The sequence below is a fragment of the Anser cygnoides genome, chromosome 6, assembly GCF_040182565.1.
Source record: "Anser cygnoides isolate HZ-2024a breed goose chromosome 6, Taihu_goose_T2T_genome, whole genome shotgun sequence".
In the NCBI taxonomy this organism is placed as follows: domain Eukaryota; kingdom Metazoa; phylum Chordata; class Aves; order Anseriformes; family Anatidae; genus Anser; species Anser cygnoides.
In genome coordinates this window covers 28560887-28581711 of record NC_089878.1, presented here as the reverse complement: position 1 = coordinate 28581711, position 20825 = coordinate 28560887, and the positions used below count along the sequence as shown (strand labels likewise).

Below are 20825 nucleotides of genomic sequence, written 5' to 3'. Positions count from 1 at the left end.
ATATGAGCCAGCAGTGTGCTCAGGTGGCCAAGAAGGCCAAGAGCATCCTGGCTTGCATAAGAAGCAGTGTGGCCAGCAGGTCTAAGGAGGTGATTGTCCCCCTGTACTCGGCTCTGGTGAGGCCGCACCTCGAGTACTGTGTTCAGTTTTGGGCCCCTCGCTACAAGAAGGACATGGAGGTGCTCGAGAGAGTCCAGAGAAGGGCAACGAAGCTGGTGAGGGGTCTGGAGAACAAGTCTTACGAGGAGCGGCTGAGGGAGCTGGGGTTGTTTCGCCTGGAGAAGAGGAGGCTCAGGGGGACCTCATCGCTCTCTATAGGTACCTTAAAGGAGGCTGTAGAGAGGTGGGGGTTGGTCTATTCTCCCACGTGCCTGGTGACAGGACGAGGAGGAATGGGCTAAAGTTGCGCCAGGGGAGGTTTAAGTTAGATGTTAGGAAGAACTTCTTTACTGAAAGGGTTGTTAGGCATTGGAATGGACTGCCCAGAGAGGTGGTTGAGTCACCATCCCTGGAGGTCTTTAAAAGACGTTTAGATGTAGCCCTTAGTGATATGGTTTAGTGTAGGACTTGTTAGTGTTAGGGCTGAGGTTGGACTAGATGATCTTGGAGGTCTCTTCCAACCCAGACAATTCTGTGATTCTCCTCCAGGTTAGTTACGATAGCTCTTCAGGTCTTTCAATATCCTGTGGATGTTCAGACCAGCATGTTCTTATTGTAACATCTCCTGAGCGCGCTTCAGGTGTTGTCCAAGGTTAACCACCTACTTAGGAATGCCATCCAGAGATCTGTTCTGAGGCAGAAGAGTGCAAGACATCCTGGCAATAAACCACTCTGTTGCTGATTCTCAGGGCTTGCGTGAGTGCTTCTTTCCCATCCGGCAGCCCTTGTGCGAGAGGTGGCAGCCCTTCTGCATAGAGCCTCGAGGAAGAGCACAAGAGAGGACCCAGCTCCCTTCGGGCTGCTGCGCTGGGGTGACAGGAGGAGTCCCCGAGGACCACCATGCACCTTTAACATTTGTGAAAATAAATTGAGGGGTGAAAATAGGAGTGTGTAAGTGATTATGGGTGGCTAATTTCTTATATTAGGAGTGAGTTTCTATAGCTGAGTAATTGGCAACGACAGATGTGGAGAAGGCTGAGGTACTCAGCAACATCTTTGCCTCCACCTGCACTGGTAGGCGGGCTTCTCAAGTCTTTCATTTCCCTGAACCCATAGATGGAGGCTGGGGGATCAAAGTCCCACCCACTGTAAGGGAAGAGCAGGCTCGAGACCACCTGGTGAATCTAAACAGGTGCAAGTGTATGGGGCCTGATGACATGAATCCCAGGGTGCGGAGGGAACTGGCTGATGTAACTGCCAAGCCTCTCTCCATCCTAGCTGAAAAGTCCTGGTGGTCAGGCGATGTCCCTGGTGAGTGGAAAAATGGAAGTGTTATGCCCTTACTCTTCAACAATTAATGAACTGAACAAGGAGCACTACCCTTCAACAACTAAAACAATTCGGAGACATTTCTTACCAAAAAGTGTGGTCAGGCGTTGGAATGGCTTGCTCAGGTAAGCGGTCCAGTCACCGTCCCTGGGGGTGTTCAAGGAAAGGTTGGACATGGTCCTTAGGGACGTGATTTAGTGGGTGACATTGGTAGTAAGGGTGATGGTTGGACCAGATGATCTGGAAGGCTTTTTTTACGACCTTAATTTTTGTATGATTCTATGAGATTACAATAACCTTGCATCCTTTTGTGTTTATTCTGTGGATCAAATTATGCTGTGGCCATAACAAACACATGCAAGCTTTCGTTTTTTCAGAGAGATTTTAAAACAGCAAGCTTCAGCCACAGCCTCTCCGCTCTGTGTCCAGCCAAAAGTGATGTGTGCTGTTTCCTTTCTCAGTAGTTGCTGTCAGCTGGACTAATTCCATTCATTATTCCCTGCAAGCCACCACAGGGCTTTCGGACGGCAGCAGTGTTTAGTCAGTGGCTCAGGTCTGAGATGAATGCCCCTGAACTGCTGCAGCCGTGGAGAAATGGCACAGGTACATCCACAGAGGCTCTGCTGCAAAAAAGTAACTGGGTGAGAGCTAAGTGGAAATGGGCACCAGCAAACGGGGAGTGAAACACTTGAGGTGCTGAGAGGACACAAAGTGTAGGTGACAGCACTGTTTGAGTTCTGAAACAAGGCGTCCCAGGGAATAACAGTGGTATGAGCAAGGATTACTTTTGTCAGTCTCCGATGCTGTTTGCAGGTTTTTGGGACAGGACCTGAGATACAGGTTGTATGTGCACACAGGGAGAACGCTCCTGCTGCTGAGTGGCTGTGGGATGCAGTCAGTTTCCATCTCAGACCCTCTCCTCTCTGGGCAGAGCTCAACCTTGTTGGTAAAGACCTGGGAATGGGCCTCCATGGGGACAAAAGAGCCTCCGGTGGCTTCAGCCCCTCCCTGAGCTCCTGTGCGCCTACAGGGGCTGGGGGCTGGCAGGGCCCGGGCAGTGGGGCAGTTTGAGAGGTTCAGCCCTTCTTGGAAGAAACTGGAGCTGAGCCGAAGGCGCTGGTGCAGCCGCCTGACTTGGCTCACCAGCAGCAGCGAGGGGAGGACGCGGGGGAGATGGGCATGTTCTGCAAGCTGCTTTTTGCTCCCCGTGCCAAGCCTTCGCCTTAGGGCTGGCTCGTGTCCTGCCTGCATCGGATCCAAGTAAATGTTAAACCCTTTGTGGGGCTGCCAAAGAGAAGGGAGTTGGGGGGGGGAGGACGAAAGGAACGGCAGAGGCTGGATGGCATTTTCCTGGGGCTGTTGCGCATCCCCAGGATATGTGGACACGCCAGAAACCATTCTCATTACTTGGAAAATCACTGCTTTATTGTTACCCTTTCCAGATAAATTTCATTCCCTCATCAATCCTAGATAAAAGTCTGAATGTTACAGCAGCTCTCTGGATAATGCCAGAACAGATGTGTCAGTCAGCAGAAGAAAAACTTGCTACTGATTAAAGGTTGGGGTGCTCTGCACGTGCTCAGCCCAGTTGCTGTATGAAGTTCTCAAACATACCTCTGCCAACTGGGCAGTTCCCTGTTCTTGAAGGAGAAATTCAAAGCCTGGGCAGCCCTTCAGGCCTGCTGGATTGCCATGAGATGATGGGTGCTTGTGGGAGCATGGTCTTTGTTCAGAAAGGTAAGTTCCTTGTTCATTTTGAAAATTTAAGTACATATTTTAAACTCATGAAAACCCAGAGAACAAGCACACACTGATATGAAATGCAGCAGGCTTTATTTATATGGCAGCATACGATTCTGGTCCTAAAAAAAGGTCACTGAAGGTCCAAATAACTTTTAAGTAGCTTTTTGCAAACACGTGTAATTTTCCTATTGATTTCATGTTACAGCAACTTGTAAAGAGATTAAGGAAGTACCTGTAAATATTCCCACTGAAAATTCATTTCATATGAAACTTTTGAGAACGATTTTTTTTCAAATATTGAGGAAATATTAAATAACACTTTCCAGTTATTTCATTCATCATCATTTCTTCTTACATGAGGACAAATTAAATCAGAAGGCCAGTATCTGAGTAACTATTACAAAAATAAACACTTGAAACACTGGGTTTCACAAAAGCACCTTTCTCAGTGAATCGAAATGCTATCAAATTTTTAAACAAACAAACAAAAAACATACAAAAGCTCAGGATTTACTTTTACTTGATATAGAGGGGAAATGTGTAACAAATACTTGATACATATCCTTACAAAACAGTGATGGAGTTGAAAAAGCAGAAATCTTTGAAGAAAATGCAATCTTAAATGTTTTAGAAAACGGTGCTATTAAGATTCAACAAATCTCTCATAGCCAAGCATGACCGTAACGTGCACAAACTTGATTTCAGTGTGGTTTTATGGGTGTTTCTTTTACTTACCCCAGAACAAAATAAGCTTTGCACTGCAAATGGCAGGTATGGAGGTAGGGTTATTGTAGCTATCGTTTTCAAGGCAGCGTTGGCCGCTGCAACTTGAAAGGACATTAACTGACCAGAAGGAAAAGTAACAAAAGCAGCAGTGTTCCCACATGCTCCTCTCAGAAACTGTAACGTGTATGTAAGTTGTGACTTACATATAGAGAGATTTTTGTTCACATTGTGAAAAGTCTGTTCATAGCAAATATAAGAAGGTTTCGTTTTTTTCCCAGTGCACCACTAGGAAAAAAAACATTTGCAAGTGGTTGGTTCACCACCTCCTAGCATGTTGGTGTGAGTTTATCCTTCTGCTTTGCAATCAAAGTGGTGACAAGCTATCGAACCCTATTTGCCAGAATGAGATTTCAGAGAAGCTGGACAAAGGTTTACCCCCAATGACCAGCAGCACATTGGTGTCACTGCTAACTTCATCCACTGCAGTCGCGTCCTGACAGTCAGTTCCTTCTTCTTCCACAAGCACAGCAGCAGCAAAGGTCTCTTTTTCTGAAGAGACAAACAGATGGGTGGGTTTTTCCTTTGACAAAATGCTGGTTGATCTGTTTGGATCTAGATCTGCCTCCGAAGTGGTTTGAAATGCACAGAAGCCCGCTGGCTCCAGAGGCAAGCTGAAGGTTTTCATTTCAATCACATCGCTTTGCTCCTTGCTGAGCGCTGGGAAGAGAGGCTGACGATGGAAGTAGTCGCACAAGCGGCTGTGCTTCGGGATGGTCAGCAGCGGGTGGCGGTCCTTCTGCTTGCCCTTCCAGTGACTGGGGGATGTATTAGGGGAACCTGAGGTAGTTTGAAAAGCAACACCAATTCCTAGGGTGCAGTGATACATTTTAGGAAAAAAGTTTGCCTTTGTAATACTACTTAGTTTCTTCCATGTCTGTGTGTGGAAATGGTACTTCCAGAGGTCGTCATTAGGACTGGAGTTTGAAATCCCTCCACCAAAAACCAGCATTGAGTCTTTGAAGACCACTGAAGCGTGACCTACCACTGGAGGAGGTCCTTGGCTAAATACAAGAGAAACCAGCAGTTATGGGGAGGTGAACAAGAAACTAACACTGATTTTAGCCTCTATTTTTCTTTTCACTCAAGAGAATGACCACTAAAACTAAACAGCTGCACTGGAACATCAAAATTACATTGCTGACAGCTGCATCAATGTATTGCCAACAGCTCAACCAAGCAAAGCCAACTGGAGCCTCAGGGATGGCAGCAGTACTGTCTTAAACTGAACAACTCCTACCTTTGCTGAAAAATCAGTATCTCCCCCTCTGCTTGCATGCAGCATCTACGGTAAGGCTAATTCTCTCTTTCTGTGTCAATTTAGTTTAACAAACAGTATGCTTCACCTTGTTCTGATGTTGTACCAGCTGCTGTTTATGAAGTCCCACTTCCAAAAGTCCTTCTGTTCACTCAGCCCCATCAGTCCTCCAAAGAGATACATGCCTGTTTGATAGACCACGGCTGAATGCCCATGACGAGGTCCAGGCCCACTGTTGTGAGGTGAGGTGGAAACACACAACCATTTTCTTGTATCTGAAAACAAAATATTAATTAATAATTTTACCAAATTTACCTTAATATATAAAAATGGATTTATTTCAAGAACAAAGTAACTATTCTGTTGGAGAATGGGTGGGTTCTACTCTAAATGTATTATGGTATAAGTTAACAGCTTAATTTCTGATGCTGCAGAAGTGCATAAACATTTAATGAAAATGTCAGATGCTGTATGACAGATGCCACGGAAATTTTATTTACAGAACAGTTTTTCCTACAGCTTAGTTAATTCACTACCTCTGTCACAGAAAGATAATTTCCCAGGTATAAGAGGGAAAATCAGCCAGCAAAATGATTCCTTCATTAATGCTTGTGCTCATCCTGCCTGGGATGGAATGAAGGATGAGATAAACCCATCATCCATTTCAAAGTAGCTACTGAATGACCACCAGATAACAAAAGCTACCCATTTAGGAAGTCTCTGGGAATCGATATGGTTTGTAACCATGGTTTGTACAAACCATATGGTTTGTAACCGTATCAATTCATGATGAGTATGACACCATCTCCTGTCAGGTTCAGCTCCCCAGGGTCCATTCTAGATTTGAGATTCAAAAGATGGCATTAATAGGCCAAAGTCATGGAAAATCTCTGCTGCAACTGGAAGTTTTTAGTAATCCTTGAAGAATGTAGTGAGTAGAAAGCAAAGCACACTCCCTGATTCTCAACTCTAGAACTGGCAAATACTGCAGAACTTCTTCCAGTATAATACAGTCCAATTCATTTCAGATGGGGATTAGTTTAACTGACAGAATTCATAATTAAATGCTGCCACACAGAAGCCAAAACTAACTTAAAACATTATTGCTGGTAGGAATTTTCTTCACAGAGTAAGCCGTGCTATCCTACAGCAGTCATCACTTCACAGTGACTGTACTGGATCAAAACTTTACTGAACTATTAAACTTACCAAAATGGAAAGACCAAAATTCTTGTGAAATGCCTCTGATACCAAGGTACCCCCCATAGATATACATGCTGGAATTGTACACTACTGCGCTGTGACCTTTTCTGTTCGTCGGTGCCAAGCTCTGAAACAGTTTAGTAAAAAAGTAAACAAAATTGTTAACAGGTAGTTGTATCAGTGGCAGTGTCCACCTTGGGAATATTCCCAAGCAGTGAAAACCATTGCACTGAGTTGTGTTAAACTTCTTCAAAAATACGGGCTAAACCAACGACTGGAGCAGCCTGCCCTTTTTAAGTCCACCACCACATGCCTACAGCCTCCCTCTCTCTGCACCTGCACCAGTAGTACTGCTTTTATAGCTACTGCTATGCACAGGATCAGTTTAGTTTCAGGACACATTGCAAATATTCCAGGCAACTCTTGGGAATGTAACAGGGAGACACAGCCCTTTCCACAACCAAGGACAACCTTCCCATCATTTTGCTTGGTGTGGATTTGCCCCGCCACAAGTCCTAGGCCATGGCCAGGCTCTCAGCAGGACTCCAGGCAGTGCTCACTGTGTCTGCAGCAGTCCTCAGCGCTGCTGAGACTTGTGGACCCAAGCCCAAGGAGGCCCAGGTGGAGCTGAAACAAAATACAAGGTAAGTGTTTGGTTTTGTTCATTTACAGCCCAGTTTTGGGGAGGTGGAGGAGCCATGCCCATCTCTCCGTAAGTATCTCCATATCATTTAAGATAACTGCAAGAAACCATTTATCTATCAGCTCCTTCTTAAATGTAGCAGCAATGCCATTAAAAGTGGATGCACAGCGCTGTGCTTTACAAGGGACTGAATTATGTGGGTGACAGGTCCAAACATCTCTTTCTCACAAATAACCCTGCAGAACCAAACTTAACTCCTCTGCCAAACACAAGTAACCATGTTAGTAACTGTGTCAAATCTTAACAATTTTTTGTGAAACTTTATAGTGTGAGGATGAACTTCCAATAGCAACTATTAAGCGAATCTTTACAAGTAGTGATATAAAACCAATCCTGTCAGACCATGACCTAAACACTTAGGCTGAGGTTTCATTTAAAAGCTGCAGTATCTTGGTGAGTCAATGTGTTCAGACTAAAGAAACGGGAAATTCTGCACTTCACATTTCAAAATCTATTAGTGTGACTGCCAATCTGTTTCCACAAACCTACTTTTAAAAGCAGACTTTTTTTTTTTTGATGGTTGCAGTGCATCATTTAGAATTTGTTTTGTTGATAAGTATTTCAAAAAAAAAAAACAGAAAACATAGTAGAGGAGAAGACTTAATTTTTCTACATAGGACTTAAAATTTAAGAGCAGTATTCTTAAATACTGTTTTAAAGAATGAAAAAGCCTTAGTTATTGAAAGTGCAAAGAAATAAAGTATAGCCAGCCACATGTCTCTGAAGAGATTAGTTTGGAACTGTTTGGGGGAACATATTTCAAAGCAATCTGTTTAATCAACAAAGCAACAGGCATTTGATTCACACATTCACCACTTCCTGGCTCCTTACCTCAGTCTCTGCTGGTACGTTACAGCACTCTGTCCATCTTGCAGAATCTAGGGGATTGTTTTAATAAAGCGCAGTTTATATCCCAGACCACAAGAGGACACTCCTCCAACATCAATTTTTCAAATCACAAGTCTAATTTTCTAGTAAATCCCAGCCTGGTGTTTTCCACTGAGAAGGCTGAAGAAATCTGCTTCCTTTCATACAGCAGTACCAGGCAGCTGACAGAGACATAGTTTCACAGTTTTCCTGTATCCTTATCTGCTATCAAATCACTGAGATGCCATACTGAATTTCCTGTTTCCTAAGGCTAAATTTCACTACACAAAAATAATCTGTGATTTGCAGCATTTGCTGGACTTGCAAAATACCCAAATTTTCCAGTGGAAGTATAGCTCCTTTTATTTATTATTAAATCATGTAAAAATAGCCTTATTTTTCTTATTCCTTTTCACGGATCCCTTAAAACAGTCCTCAGATAACAGTCAAAAATCACTGATCTGAATGACTGGAGATACCAGATACCATCATCCCAGAGACAAAATACCTAAAAAATCCTAAAGAATACATTCCAATTAAAAGAAGGCTTGACTCTTTGATAGCTTAACAGCCTAATTTTAGGGAAAAAAATATGCCAACAGTTTTACACGTATTTCTTCTTGTAAAGCTAGGGAAAGCTTGTTACAGGCAGCAGAAAACAGTTTGGGTCTTACTATTTTTAGTACCTATGGACTTGGAATGTCCCATGGAAGAGACTGGCTATTGTGTATCATACCAGTATCATATATCCAAAGAGGGGTTTTTGCTTGTGTGAAAGCAGAATCCACCATTCCACCAAAAATACACAGGGTGCCCTGCAAAATGGAAAAAAAATGTTTGTCATGTACATGTACGCATGTAGCATAAAATAATTTTAAAAATAATTCTGAAATGAAAAGACTGATATCATCAAAATATAATTAACAGTAACGATAACCTATTAACAATTCATGAGGCAATCACAAGTCACCATCTTTTCATCTTATTTTTATTCTCTCTCACTAGGAAACCCTGTAGAAGGTTGTGCTGTTTTGACGGGGACAGCGTTCCACAAGCACTTACTTCCTCCTCATCTAGGACAGCTTGCGGGATGCAGATTCGGAGTTCTCAGAGACATTGCTCAGGTAATACTAGGTTTACTCTTATTTGTAGAAGGATTTCATTGTGCTGCAGCTCCTGATACCCTAAATTCTGTTTCCCCCTCACAAGCAAAGCTGTAATTCTTATTTGTCTTCACTCCCCCGTTCCTTTTCTATGCAAGTTCTTAAGTGAATGTTTTTATGCTGTTGCTTATCATGCAAATGAATTCAGAGCAACTGTTACAACTGTAAAACTAAGTCAAAGAATGTGCTGCCAAGGTCTTTATTTTGTATTGCTATTATGTACTGAGCATTGACTGAGGAAATCAGGGAGCTGCACGCTGCTGCAAAGCTGAAATACCATGACTTTATTCAGAAGCGTTCCAAAACATTGTATAGCTAAATCCAGAACTGCACTGACACAGAAGTCCTTTCTGGGTATAGTATTTCAGTACATAACATACGGCATTTTATTTCACTGTACAATAAGAAAATAAATGTTAAAATACGGACAATGTAAATTTTGCCTTCCTACCTTGTAAGCCACCATTGAATGTTCTTCCAGTTCTTCTGGACCATCTCTTGAATAATCCAGCATCTCCCATTCATTCCTCACTAAAAAACAAAGCTCAAGTTAAGACAGTGGTAAACTCAACATATAGACAGTAAGAAAAAGGGGAAAAGATCAGCTTTGAATTTGGCTGCACTTTCAGAGTCAATGAGGGATGAAGGTTAACAAATGCTCCCTCGTTTTCCTTGTTTGCTATAACGAAGACTGAAAAGTTGCTGCTCTGATGAAGACCATCTTAAAAGAAAAAAAGCCTTTTGTCATCTTTCCCCTATTAGTTCAGAAGATTGAGGCACTTCCCACAGAATTAAATTATGGGTATTTTTTTATTTAGCAACCTTAAACAGAATGGAAATTTATTTTGTTTTTTATTTTATTGTTATACTGTTACCTATGCCAAAACCAACAGCTCTGTGTTTTATCCAGGAACAACATTTGAACGGGGAACACTGTACATTAAGCCTCAGAAAACAAGTGTCATATTTGATGGTGCATCACTAATTCAGTCTTACAAGGTATTATATTCATGTGCTCCTTTTTTGCATTCTTCCATGAATGAACTATTTCCACGTTAAAAATTCAGTAAATCCATGTCTGTTATATCCCTATTGTAAATCAGTATTTTTGGTCAAAGAAAAAAAAAAAAGAGAGGGAGAACTCAAATCTAAGCTTTCTGGGACACCTGCAACAGGAACACACCCAGTGAACATAATGCAGTTCACACATCCTTTGATCTTCAACAGCATTTATAAGGCTTAGGTAGTTGCTTGAGGTAGAAGATCATTTTGATGGAGAAACACTAAATTGGGAGAATCTGTTAGCCAGTTTCACACTGACTGGATGCATTCTCTCTTTAACACTGACGTATAAGTGAAGGGACAAACTTACCCAGATTGTATCTCCAAAAATCTCTTAGACTGGTGGCGTTCCTCCCTCCATAAAGATAAACAAATCCTCTGCAAATAACGCAAGCATGTTTATATCGATCGCAGGGAGAGGGCTTCTCTTGGGGTGCAGATTTCCAATCGCAGTGTGCCATTTTTCCTTTCATGCTGACAACTAGGAGCATCAACTGGAAAGGATGACCATGTCAGGGGAGGGTCCCAAAACATCAGGGACAGGGTTTAAACCCTGCCTGGTCTGTAAAAAGACAAAAAAAAAAAAAAAAAAATTTAAAACTATGTTGAAAAAAAATGGTGATGGAGGAAAAAAAAAGTCTATGCCTTACGATACAAAATTCTAGTTTTCTTTAATTTCCATCAAAAGCAATCTGACATTTTTTGCCACCTGTGATAACCAGAGTAAAACATTTGCAACGCCGACTCACAGAGCTGTGTATCAGCGAGTCTGGGACAGGCACGTTCCTGGAGCTGAAAGTTTTCCAAAGAATGTTGGCGAGTTGAAGGGATAAAGTGTACACACTGCATCTACAGTATGGCAGAAAGCAAGGCTCGGTCTTTTTTTCACTATGAGTTTCAGGTAAGCTGTGCTTGAAACAAAATTGGGAAAGAGCAAATATACAAACGAAAGTAATTCATTAGCACTCGTCCAGAATTTATTTAGACTTTCATCCCTGAATCAGTTGAAATTAGGATGCACCTGGAAAAAAGAGACATTATCCCTTCATTTGCCACAAGATGTCACTATGTTCTGTGAAGACACAAGCACCAGGAACAACATTCATCTCTCATCCTCTTCACCATACATCATGGCCAGTGTTTTAAAATAGATTATATTCACTGTTAAGCCAAATTACGGGATTTGCTTTGGTAATATGTCTGAGGTGACAAACGTCATGAAATAAGGTGACAAGGACTCCTAATTCTAAAACCATTTCAGTGAAAGCCAGATTCCTATTTAGGATCTAGGATTGGAAATTGATGGATCCCAGTCCGTCGGTATGGGCACACCCTGCGCACAGCATCCCTGTGGATCAATTCTAAGCTCAATGTAATGAATGTCTAGCAAATCCATTCATTTGGTTTGAGACTATTTCCAAGGTAAATGCAATAAACCTATAGCTACTCAGCCCGATTATTTCTAGTTAAAAAAAGACAGACATACCAAATTCACCCGAGATATACTGCAATAGATCGTTTTTCACCCACAGAGAAATTTCATTACCTCTGCTGTCCACAGCCTTCCTGAACAAGGAAGCGTCAAGGGAAATTTTCCCTCCTTCTCTTCAGAAATGGGAGGAGAGGAGCAAAGCTTTTACAAAGCCTGGTAATTTCACGTCACCAGCAACAATGCAGACAGGCACCAGGGCGATTTGTCCAGCTCAGTGCATTGGGGTCTTCAGCTTGTGTGTGTGCCGAGAGCATATTAACACTTCCGGTCTCCCAGGTTAATTCACAAGGAAACTGCATAAAAGCAGTAATGCTTGTCTGATCAGAAACCACACCCAGGTAAGGTTTGTTTCCTGCAAATGGTCATTTCTTCTTAAAGCCAGAAGTTACTTAGAAAGTACAGCAACGGCCCGGTTAGGAGACAGGAAGGCCTCTTCCTCATATCTATGTGTGTGGTTACGTTAACCATGTGCCTTGCCACAGTGTGACTTGAGTCAGTGTAACTATGCCTGCATTGTGCAATACTGCACTTGGCCATCTATGTGCCAGTGAAGGTCAACATAAGCGCTGTTCACCCTGGATTACAGGATAAGGGGGTACGTACAGCGAGAAACTACCAAGTATCTAGATATCTGTCAGAAGTCGCCATCTTCTGAAAGGCTGACGTTCACTTGCATGCGAAGATGTTAAACATGTTAGTTGACTAAAAATGAGACTATAAAAGAAGCTTCTAAAATCAGTTTTATATGTATGTCCAGAAACGTGCTGAGTAATACCGGCCAACAACATAACCTTTCTTATAATCATTTTTCTGTGCATTTCTATAATAAGCCTTTATTATTGTTTTCCTCCCAAAATCCTACATCTTGTTTCACCGATGCATTTCAAGCAACATTTTTGTTTTTGAAAGCTTGTTTTGAGGTTTTTGAAAATTGTTCTGGGCAAATTCAAGAGCCTTCGTTTTTTTTTCCCTCCCTCTACCATGATGAACAAGGAGACTCCCAGTGGTCCCCTTACACCAGTAGCCTCCTATGCTAGTGGAAAAATGCAGACATCTACTGAGCTCCCTCTTTAAAATAGGATTGACTCCATCAGGCTTGTGCTGAGATCGTGACAGAAAGCCCAGCTGGCTTCAGGCAGTACCACAGGTAGTATGAAGTGCATTTTGGAGCATGCCTGTTATCCCAGGTCCTTCCATTTTATGGGGTATCACCACTGCTACTGTCCTAAAATTACCACGTGAACTGCAGCCCAGTATCCCTCTGATAATTACTGACCTCTCTCAGATGAATGTGCAGGAATTTTAGGCCACAGTCTTTATAAAATATGAACAGATTAACTGTTGCTTTGATTCCTGAAATCACAATAGCCACAATGCAATAGCTTGCTACAGTAAGAAGCTTCCGATAGTAAATATCTACTTGCAAAAGCTATGCCTGTATTTTCACTGTATCTGAAATTTGTACTTATTGCTATTTATTCCCATGGTCAGTAATGAAAGGACATGAGCCCAGGAGCTGTTTACAGCCTGAATCCCTGCTGCATCCTGTAGCTTCAGATGTTTACAGGGAAGTCCAGGCAGAGATGCACATAATTAGAGGGGGAAAAAAAAAAGATTACAGTAAAAAAAAGCTACTGAAAATAACTAGAGCATATTATTATGAAGTGCACGTATCTAATGTCATTTAGTTTATCATACAATTTATCTCTAAGATTTATCACTTGTAAGACTAGAATAGATTCAGTGACAAAAACGTGTGAGAGAATCTCTTCTGGCATGTTCTGTTAAGACTAGCTATTCAAATTGTATTCATCCACTTTATGCAAACTGCCATTGAAAGAATTAGTGTACGAAACTGAAGGGTGTTTTTTTAATATTTTGTCTTAAAGAATACAAGATTGGCAGCATTTACAAAGGTGTATGTCTCTTTTTTTTTTTTTTCCAGGAGAATTAGCAGCTATGAAGCAATGACGCATTATACATGTCTAAGTTTGCAATACTTTATGGCATGCCATTGAAAAGGGAAAAGGCTGAAGTCATGAAATACTGATTCTCTCTTTAACTCTGCCTGTGTAACCTTAGCCAATTCACCTATTTTTCAGCTACATCTACAGAAAAATACGGGGACAAAGACACCTCATCAGTAGAACACTTCAAATTTGCTGATGCAGTGCTGTGCAAAAGCTTTAAGGTATTACCACTGCTATTGATATAGTTTAATGTGATAAAAAAATGATAGGTCTCTGCTATTATTACTTAACAATGGTAAAATGGGCTTGTATCCTTGAGTTTTGTTTTTCCCAGCTATGAAACTAGTTATTCCTCTTCCTACATATTTCTGGTTGTTATTCTTCCTACACAAACCTTGTCTCCTATTACATAAGCATTCACAGAAGGAGGTAAGTCCTGATTTCATACAGTAGATTAGCAACAAAATCCCATCCACTAGTTTGTCTACCCCAGCTGAACTCTGCATAAGGCAGGCAGGGTAACAGAAGGCCTGGCTGGAGTTAAGTGAATGGGGGGTCTCCTGGTCGCAGCTCCGAGCATCCACTGACCCTTGTGCATCAGGCATTCCTGGAGGCAGACCTACAATCACTAAAACAGATCAGTTAACAAATTGCTTCAATTCAGAGTTTGGATGATGCACTTAGAAGTTAACAATCCCAAATCTTGCCTTTCATCACTGGTATTTCAAATTATAAACTCAACTCCTAGATTGCCTTTGTTCACTTACTGCCTACCTTACCAGTCCTGTTTCCAAAGAAAACCATTGTTCTTCTGATACCACTGAAAAATGTTCTCTGTGTAAAGCATCAGTGTCCTCAGCTCCAACTTGGTAAATTAATTATCCAATAGAAAGCTCTCTAACTTCAGAAGAATTAAAAAAAAAAAAAAAAAGTCAACTCAGAACGTTTTTATCCAACTTTTTCCAAACCAGCTGTAACACACAAGAAATGGCTGTGGCTCTCCAAACTCTTCTGCTGTTTCACACTAAAAATAACCCCCGTGCAATCAATCCCAATTGTTCAACAGTTTAGGGAGCTGGGAGACGAGGCCCTAAAGAGCTGCAATTAGCGTGGTAACTATAGCACAGAGTACTTATCAATTAATGGCGCCACATTACTGTTTCATAATAAAAATAATTCAGGAAATGTAGAAAGACAGAAATTACTTCAGGAAATGTAGTTTATATGTTCATTATATAATTATTTATATTTCTATTAGATGTGGTTTCTCAGACAAATGATTTATTTATTTTAAGTATTACTTAAATACACGCTCATTAAAGCTTTTTTCCTATCTGGGTCCCCTGATTCATTTCCATCTGTTTTCAATATACTCTGAAAAGTTTCAGATTTAAGAGGATCAAGACTCCTGAAATACAATGAGATAAGAAATCACTCATTTGGGGATTTTTTTTTTTTTGATGTTGTTAATGACCCAGTTCTCTGAACCTTTATGTGGGGAGAGTATTTTATTTTCTTCTTTGGTAATTTGATGTTTTAGTGCTCTTCAAAAATAATTACAGGTCTTCCTAGTGCTACTGATCACCTAAAACCTTGCTTTTGTCATGGTTTTATTTAACAGTTGTTCCAACAGGACAGCATGAATAAGGAGAAATCTTTGACCAAAATCTTGTAAGGCAGTTGTGAAAGTCTACTTTTAAGAACAGAAACACTTTTCTTTGTTTTGTATAGCTTAGATGGCAGCATTTTTTTTTCAGTATATCAGATTTAATTCTATTGCTTTAAGGTGTGTGGTAAATTTTAGTATCTCAAGGTTTGCTATTTTGTTACTTTAACTTCAAGTCATTTTGTCTCATTTATTTATTTATTAATACAGAAACTAATTTTCAGAGATGCCCAGCTTCAGAACTTGAGAATTTATACAGGTCCAGGATGGCTCTGGGAATGTAGAATATCAGTAATATTTCCGTATTAATTAGAATTCAGAATTGAAATAAGGGCCTTGCTTTGCTACATGTTGTAAAGACACGGTTACTGCATGACTGAGCTTATGACTGAAGTAGCCAAGACAAAGGGAAGGAGATGGAAACTGTTGTTTCTTCTTACACGGGGAAGCTGACAGAGAGGATTTGGAAAACAGCACAAAAATCATAGCAGGGGACACGGCTCCCCTCTGATTTAAGAGTTCAGAGAAGCGCCAGGTACTTTCAGGTAAAGCACTAACACCCCCGTTGTCTTTATAAAGCTGAAAGTGAACCTACTGAAAATTTAGAGAAAATCTGAAAGGTTTTTATGTTAAAACTCTGAAGGGCTTTTATGTTAAGTAGCTCTTACTTGAATTTTTACAATGAGGTTTACAAGTTAAGCAGTATCATTGTTATTTTTCAGTGCTTCTGAATGCTTTCTGTACTGAAGATGTATTTCAAAGGAGGCAACTATTCCAAAATGGTCGTGTGTAACTACAGTTTCTATATACTGCAAACTTATGTTTGTAACCACCACTCCTGGAACGTAGAGTCCTGCATTGGCACCTTTACTGCACAGCAGATGAGGGTGTTGATAATCTGTCCTCGTTAACAGTTGCCTGCCTGCTCCCGGAACGCTGCAGGTAAGGTATCATGCTTCTTATTCAGATCATGTTAATGTTCAAGCTCTGATTTCAGAACTGCAGATTTTGTTTTCTTTTGCAAATTGACATTATTGATCTCTTTCTGTAGTTTTCCAGAAGAAATCTGTTATGCTCATTAGTGTGTAGCACTACTCCCTATTACGAACTAAGTTCTTAAATAGTAATTAATCTAACAATGTATTAATAGAGAAGTATAAATATATCCAGCTGTATTTTCTATGTGCTAGATATATTTCCTATTTTTAAGTAAACAAATACAACTTGGTTTGGTGTAATACTGTAAATATTTCTACAATATTTGGGAAATAGATGAGGGGGTGGTTTCTGGAAAAAAATAAATTCAGTACACTGTTTCTGGGATTGCTACATCTTTCTATACACCTATAGCATATGAATCAGGAAATCACCTTTTTCACTCTATTGAAATAAGTCTTATGGTGCAGACAAAAAATAAGTATATCTATACTACCTTACTTTCATGGTTTATTTTCTGTAATAAATTAAAATCTGGTTTTTATATAAATAAAAAATAGAATGTATAGTTTTGACTATATAGTAGATCTCCCCAGGTAATCTGTTTATTCTGATTTCCCAAAACTGCAAATAACAATTTGACTGCAACACAATTTTGACTTAAGTTTCTGGGAAAGAGCTTCCTGAAATAGGCATCTGTAGGTAGCAAAAATACAACACATTAAGCACAGACAAATCCAGTGCACCTGCCACACCTGATCAAAAGCTTATGCTGATAATGAATGTGAGTACATATGGGTTTTATTTGTTTTTAGACCTTAAGGGAATATTTATTTCAGAAATCTTATCTGCTTTTCAAATGTTATTTAAGGTCGTGTTGTCAAATCCAAGCATAGGCATGGCAAGAGCTCATTCTCCCTTGGTCTCACCAGGTAACTGGGATAGATGTCGTGATTTAAAGTGTCATGACAGCAAGACGGTCCTTTGGATGTCAGCTGATACAAACAGGTAATTTTTCTCATTCTAAATATGGCAGAGGGAGAAAATACAGTTCCTGGTTCTCACACTTTAAGCTGACAGAAATGAGAAACTCCCACCATGTTCAGAGGGCAGTCTAATATGTATTTGGCCTTCTACCCTTTCCTTGGAAGCAATCTATATTCTTACCACTGGAAATAGGTCATTCCAGTACATGGGTCATCACCCCCATCCCTCAGAAAGAGGAGTTTTCGATGTTCCTGGAATTGTGGGATTTCACAAGAGCTTTACGAAACTTACTGGTTGGATTTCTTCAAGACAGAGCAGGTAGATGCCCAGGAGATTCTAGGTAATACATCTGTATGCACTTAGGTGTGACTGAATGCATCTTTTTGACAGCTTATGGATTGCCATTGAAGCAGCTTCGAAATACTGTATTTCCTATAGGAGGCTCTACTTTGCACTAAATCACAAAATTTTCTAAGTTAGGGAGAATGTGGTTGACAGTGGCTGCCCAGTGTGCCTACTCTCCTCAGGCATGAATTAGAGTATTGTGGTATATATGTTACAGCTGACTGTATCAATGAAAAGCTGTCAACTTTATTACTAAAATATCTGCACTGAATTTTACATGCTTATTGTCTATATTCCCTAACTGAGGAAAAGAAACCCTAATATAACACTCAGCAACATTCACAACTGAATACCATACTTCGTGGAAGACAGACAATGTGCTTTTCCTGTCCCAAAGACATTTTGCCCTCAGACAAGCATGGAGAAAGGGGTAGAGAAGATGCACAAGGCTGTGAGAATAGCAGAAGCTGTAACCTGAAAAAAAAGAGAAAAGAGAGGGCATTTGGCAATGAGAATAATAAAATGTTCCAGCTGGCAAATCTTAAAACATCCAGATATCATGTCTGAATCAGAACAGATTTAGATGATACAGTATGGGAAAAGTCATGAAAGACTTCATGACTTCTTTGTGAAAAAGAATCAGATGGCACAACTGGAAAGCCTGTCAGTACAAAAAGGATACTTTATAGGGAAAATAAATTTAAACACTCAGGTGAGAGATGGCTGCATAAAGACAGATGATATGATTGCATAGCTGGAATAGATTGCATTCAGAGGAATAGTTAGATTTCAGTCTGTCAGTGAAAAATAAATGGTTTCAGGCAGGCAAAGGGTAATGACTGTGCTGCCTCACAATAACCTTAATGCCAACAGCTACTGGGCTGCACCAGCAAATGGAAAAAATACTAACCCACATAATTTCAATATATAAAGAAGACAGAAAGCATATGAGTAACTTTACACACTCACGTTGTCAGTCCAAATTCAAATGGAATTACTCATGTGAATAAAACCAGTGATACGCATGAGCCTGCACAATGTAGCCTAGATACCAGGGTAAAAGAAGGACCAAACTCTTTTGTTAGAAGCCTGAAAAAATGTTTTGCAAGCTGTTTTCATATTCAGACTCAGAATGACAGGGCCCATTTTTGACCGGAGCCTGCCTTTCTGAGAACTCCTCACTCCCAGCTACCGTGGTCCAGCATTCATCCCAAGCCAGACCCGCTTTGGCTTGGGCTTTGGATGCTTGCATTTCTTTGTCTTTCGCTTGGCGTTTTTGCCGCTTTATGTTTTTTGAGCGTGGAAAAGGGCCGTGGGGGGAGCCGGCCCGCAGCCCCCCGAGCTTCCCTCGCCCTTCCCGCACCGCCCGCGGCCCGGCCCGCCCTGCCCGCAGCCCCGGGGCAGCGCTACTCACCGCGGCCTCCGCGCAGCGAGGAAGGGGAGCGGCCGCCTTGGCCGGGGAGCGGCTCCCTCCCGCCTGCCCCCGGCTCTGCCCGCAGCCCCCGGGGCTCCCCCTCGCCTCCAGCCGGGCCGGGAGCCGCAGCCGGGGGGCGGGCGGGAGGCGCGGCCCTGCACGGGCCTGCGCGGCCCGGGGGTGCGGGCCGGGGGCCGGCGGCCGCCATCTCAGGGGGGTCGGTGAGGGCCGTGGCGTGCCCCGTCCCTGCCTGTCAGCAGGAGGGCATGGCACCTGGCGGCTGGCCCCAGCACAGCCGGGAACAGAGTTTTTGTGTTTATTTTATATTATTTTTTTGGTGGGAAGGGGGATTGAGAAGCGGTTGCTTGTTTTTGTAAGCGCTTCCAAGCCCTTTTAAGTCAGCGTTTAGCCCCAGATCCTCTCTGCAAGCTTTCCGCGGAGCCGCGGTCCCGCTGCTTGCTTGGGCTTGTGTCCTTGGCGTCCTGCGCGTCTGCTGCAGCTTCCATGGTTTCTTCTTTTCATTTATTTATTTTGCTGTCTGTTTCTCCTTTACAGCTATGTGAGGCTTCACAAAACAATCAGGATTGAAACTCCCCCGCCCACATGTGCCTCTATTTTCTACATTGACGTGTTTTCCTGCTTTGGGGCGAGGCTCCTGCTTCTTCATTAGTATTGTGCCTGGAAAAAAAAATTACACGTGTAATTGTTTTTTCAAGTTATAAGTGGAGGCCAATAAATACACCCAGCCCAGAGCAATGCAAAGCACGTGGCCTGGGCTAGATGAATAATATGAGCATCTTCAATTAAAATTTACAGTATGTGCCAGTATGGTGGTAATGTATGCTTCAGATTTTTTATGCTAGTTTTTCTGGAGTTGTTGAGAGGCCGGACCAGAGCCTCAGTACAGAACTTTCCCCAGAGCCTCTTAATTGCCTCCTGCTAGGGATTAAAAACAAAACAAAACAAAAAAACAAACCCCAAAACAAACCCACACATCTTTCATAAAAAGAAGTCTGAGATCATTAGCTAACATTTGGAAGTCCCTCAAATTAACATGCGTGAAGGACTGTGGCCAAACTCCCACTGGCTCCCATAAAAGCAGTAATCAGTCCTTCAAGCAAGATTCTCTACAAAATAACACCCAGAAGCCCCTGCAGAAGGGGTTTGCCAATCTCACCATCTGACTAGATTAAAAACAGCAGTAACAATGTGATAATTGACAGGAGAAACTTCCTTGACAAGGAATGAATCAGTGTTTATTTTTAGCATTTTTCCCCAATGCTTTATTTAAACGAAAGATTAACTAATTATTTCCGTCATTATATCGTCCTCACTAGCAACAGAAGGTGGCAGATCCTTATGTGTCTGCTCGGTTGCTGCAGAACGCGAGCAGCTCTGTTACTTTGCTTCAGCTCATCCTTTGAGGTCTGTGAGTGCCCTGGACGGATGCTGTTGTGCCAGCTGCCCTTTTCTTTCTACAGTAGTCCGATTGACCTGGAAAGTATCGGGGCTTCGCTTGGCCTCACCCTTAAATTTAGTATTCCCCCCCATCAATGATGTTATTTCCTAAATGGTAAGCCTTAAAAAAATCTTCAGAAAATGGAAACTAATTTTCTGTGTGTTCCACCTTTGCTTCAGTGCTTTGCTTGAAAAAACAGGTCAGCGTTAATCCTGTCACTGCAACTGCCCGCTGCAGCCTGTTGCAATGTCAGGGCACTTGCATTCCAAACAGATAAAGCATACAGGAGCCGGCAATAAAATCTTATCTGGGAGAGGGTGGCTCACCTGAAAAGAGGGCATTTGTT

At 41.7% G+C, this 20825-nt stretch overlaps 1 protein-coding gene across 7 annotated transcripts; it reads right to left on the bottom strand.

Moving 5' to 3' along the window:
• Window positions 1-3244: 3244 nt before the first annotated feature.
• Window positions 3245-19917, bottom strand: LOC106029876 (putative protein tag-53). Of its 7 annotated transcripts, XM_067000130.1 has the most exons (10): window positions 19021-19917; window positions 17965-18080; window positions 10960-11121; window positions 10521-10772; window positions 9600-9679; window positions 8722-8800; window positions 7950-7996; window positions 6422-6542; window positions 5301-5487; window positions 3245-4958 (listed from the first exon to the last, which is right to left on the bottom strand). In XM_067000130.1, exons 4-10 carry the CDS (start codon window positions 10699-10701, stop codon window positions 4262-4264), a joined length of 1392 nt encoding a protein of 463 aa, XP_066856231.1. In that variant the 5' UTR covers window positions 10702-10772; window positions 10960-11121; window positions 17965-18080; window positions 19021-19917; the 3' UTR covers window positions 3245-4261. The 7 variants fall into 7 exon arrangements, with proteins under 7 accessions (XP_066856231.1, XP_066856229.1, XP_066856228.1 ...); XM_067000128.1 differs by lacking the exon at window positions 10960-11121 and having other exon boundaries at window positions 17553-18080; XM_067000127.1 differs by lacking the exon at window positions 10960-11121 and having other exon boundaries at window positions 19021-19916.
• Window positions 19918-20825: the final 908 nt, after the last annotated feature.

Coding starts and splice junctions, on each gene's coding strand:
- LOC106029876 (XM_067000128.1), bottom strand. CDS start 10,701: ATGCTCCTAGTTGTCAGCATGAAAGGAAAAATGGCACACTGCGATTGG. Junction 9,680..10,520: donor TTTTTGGAGATACAATCTGG/GTAAGTTTGTCC, acceptor TTTGTTTTTTAG/TGAGGAATGAATGGGAGATG. Junction 6,543..7,949: donor ACGTACCAGCAGAGACTGAG/GTAAGGAGCCAG, acceptor AAACTGTTTCAG/AGCTTGGCACCGACGAACAG.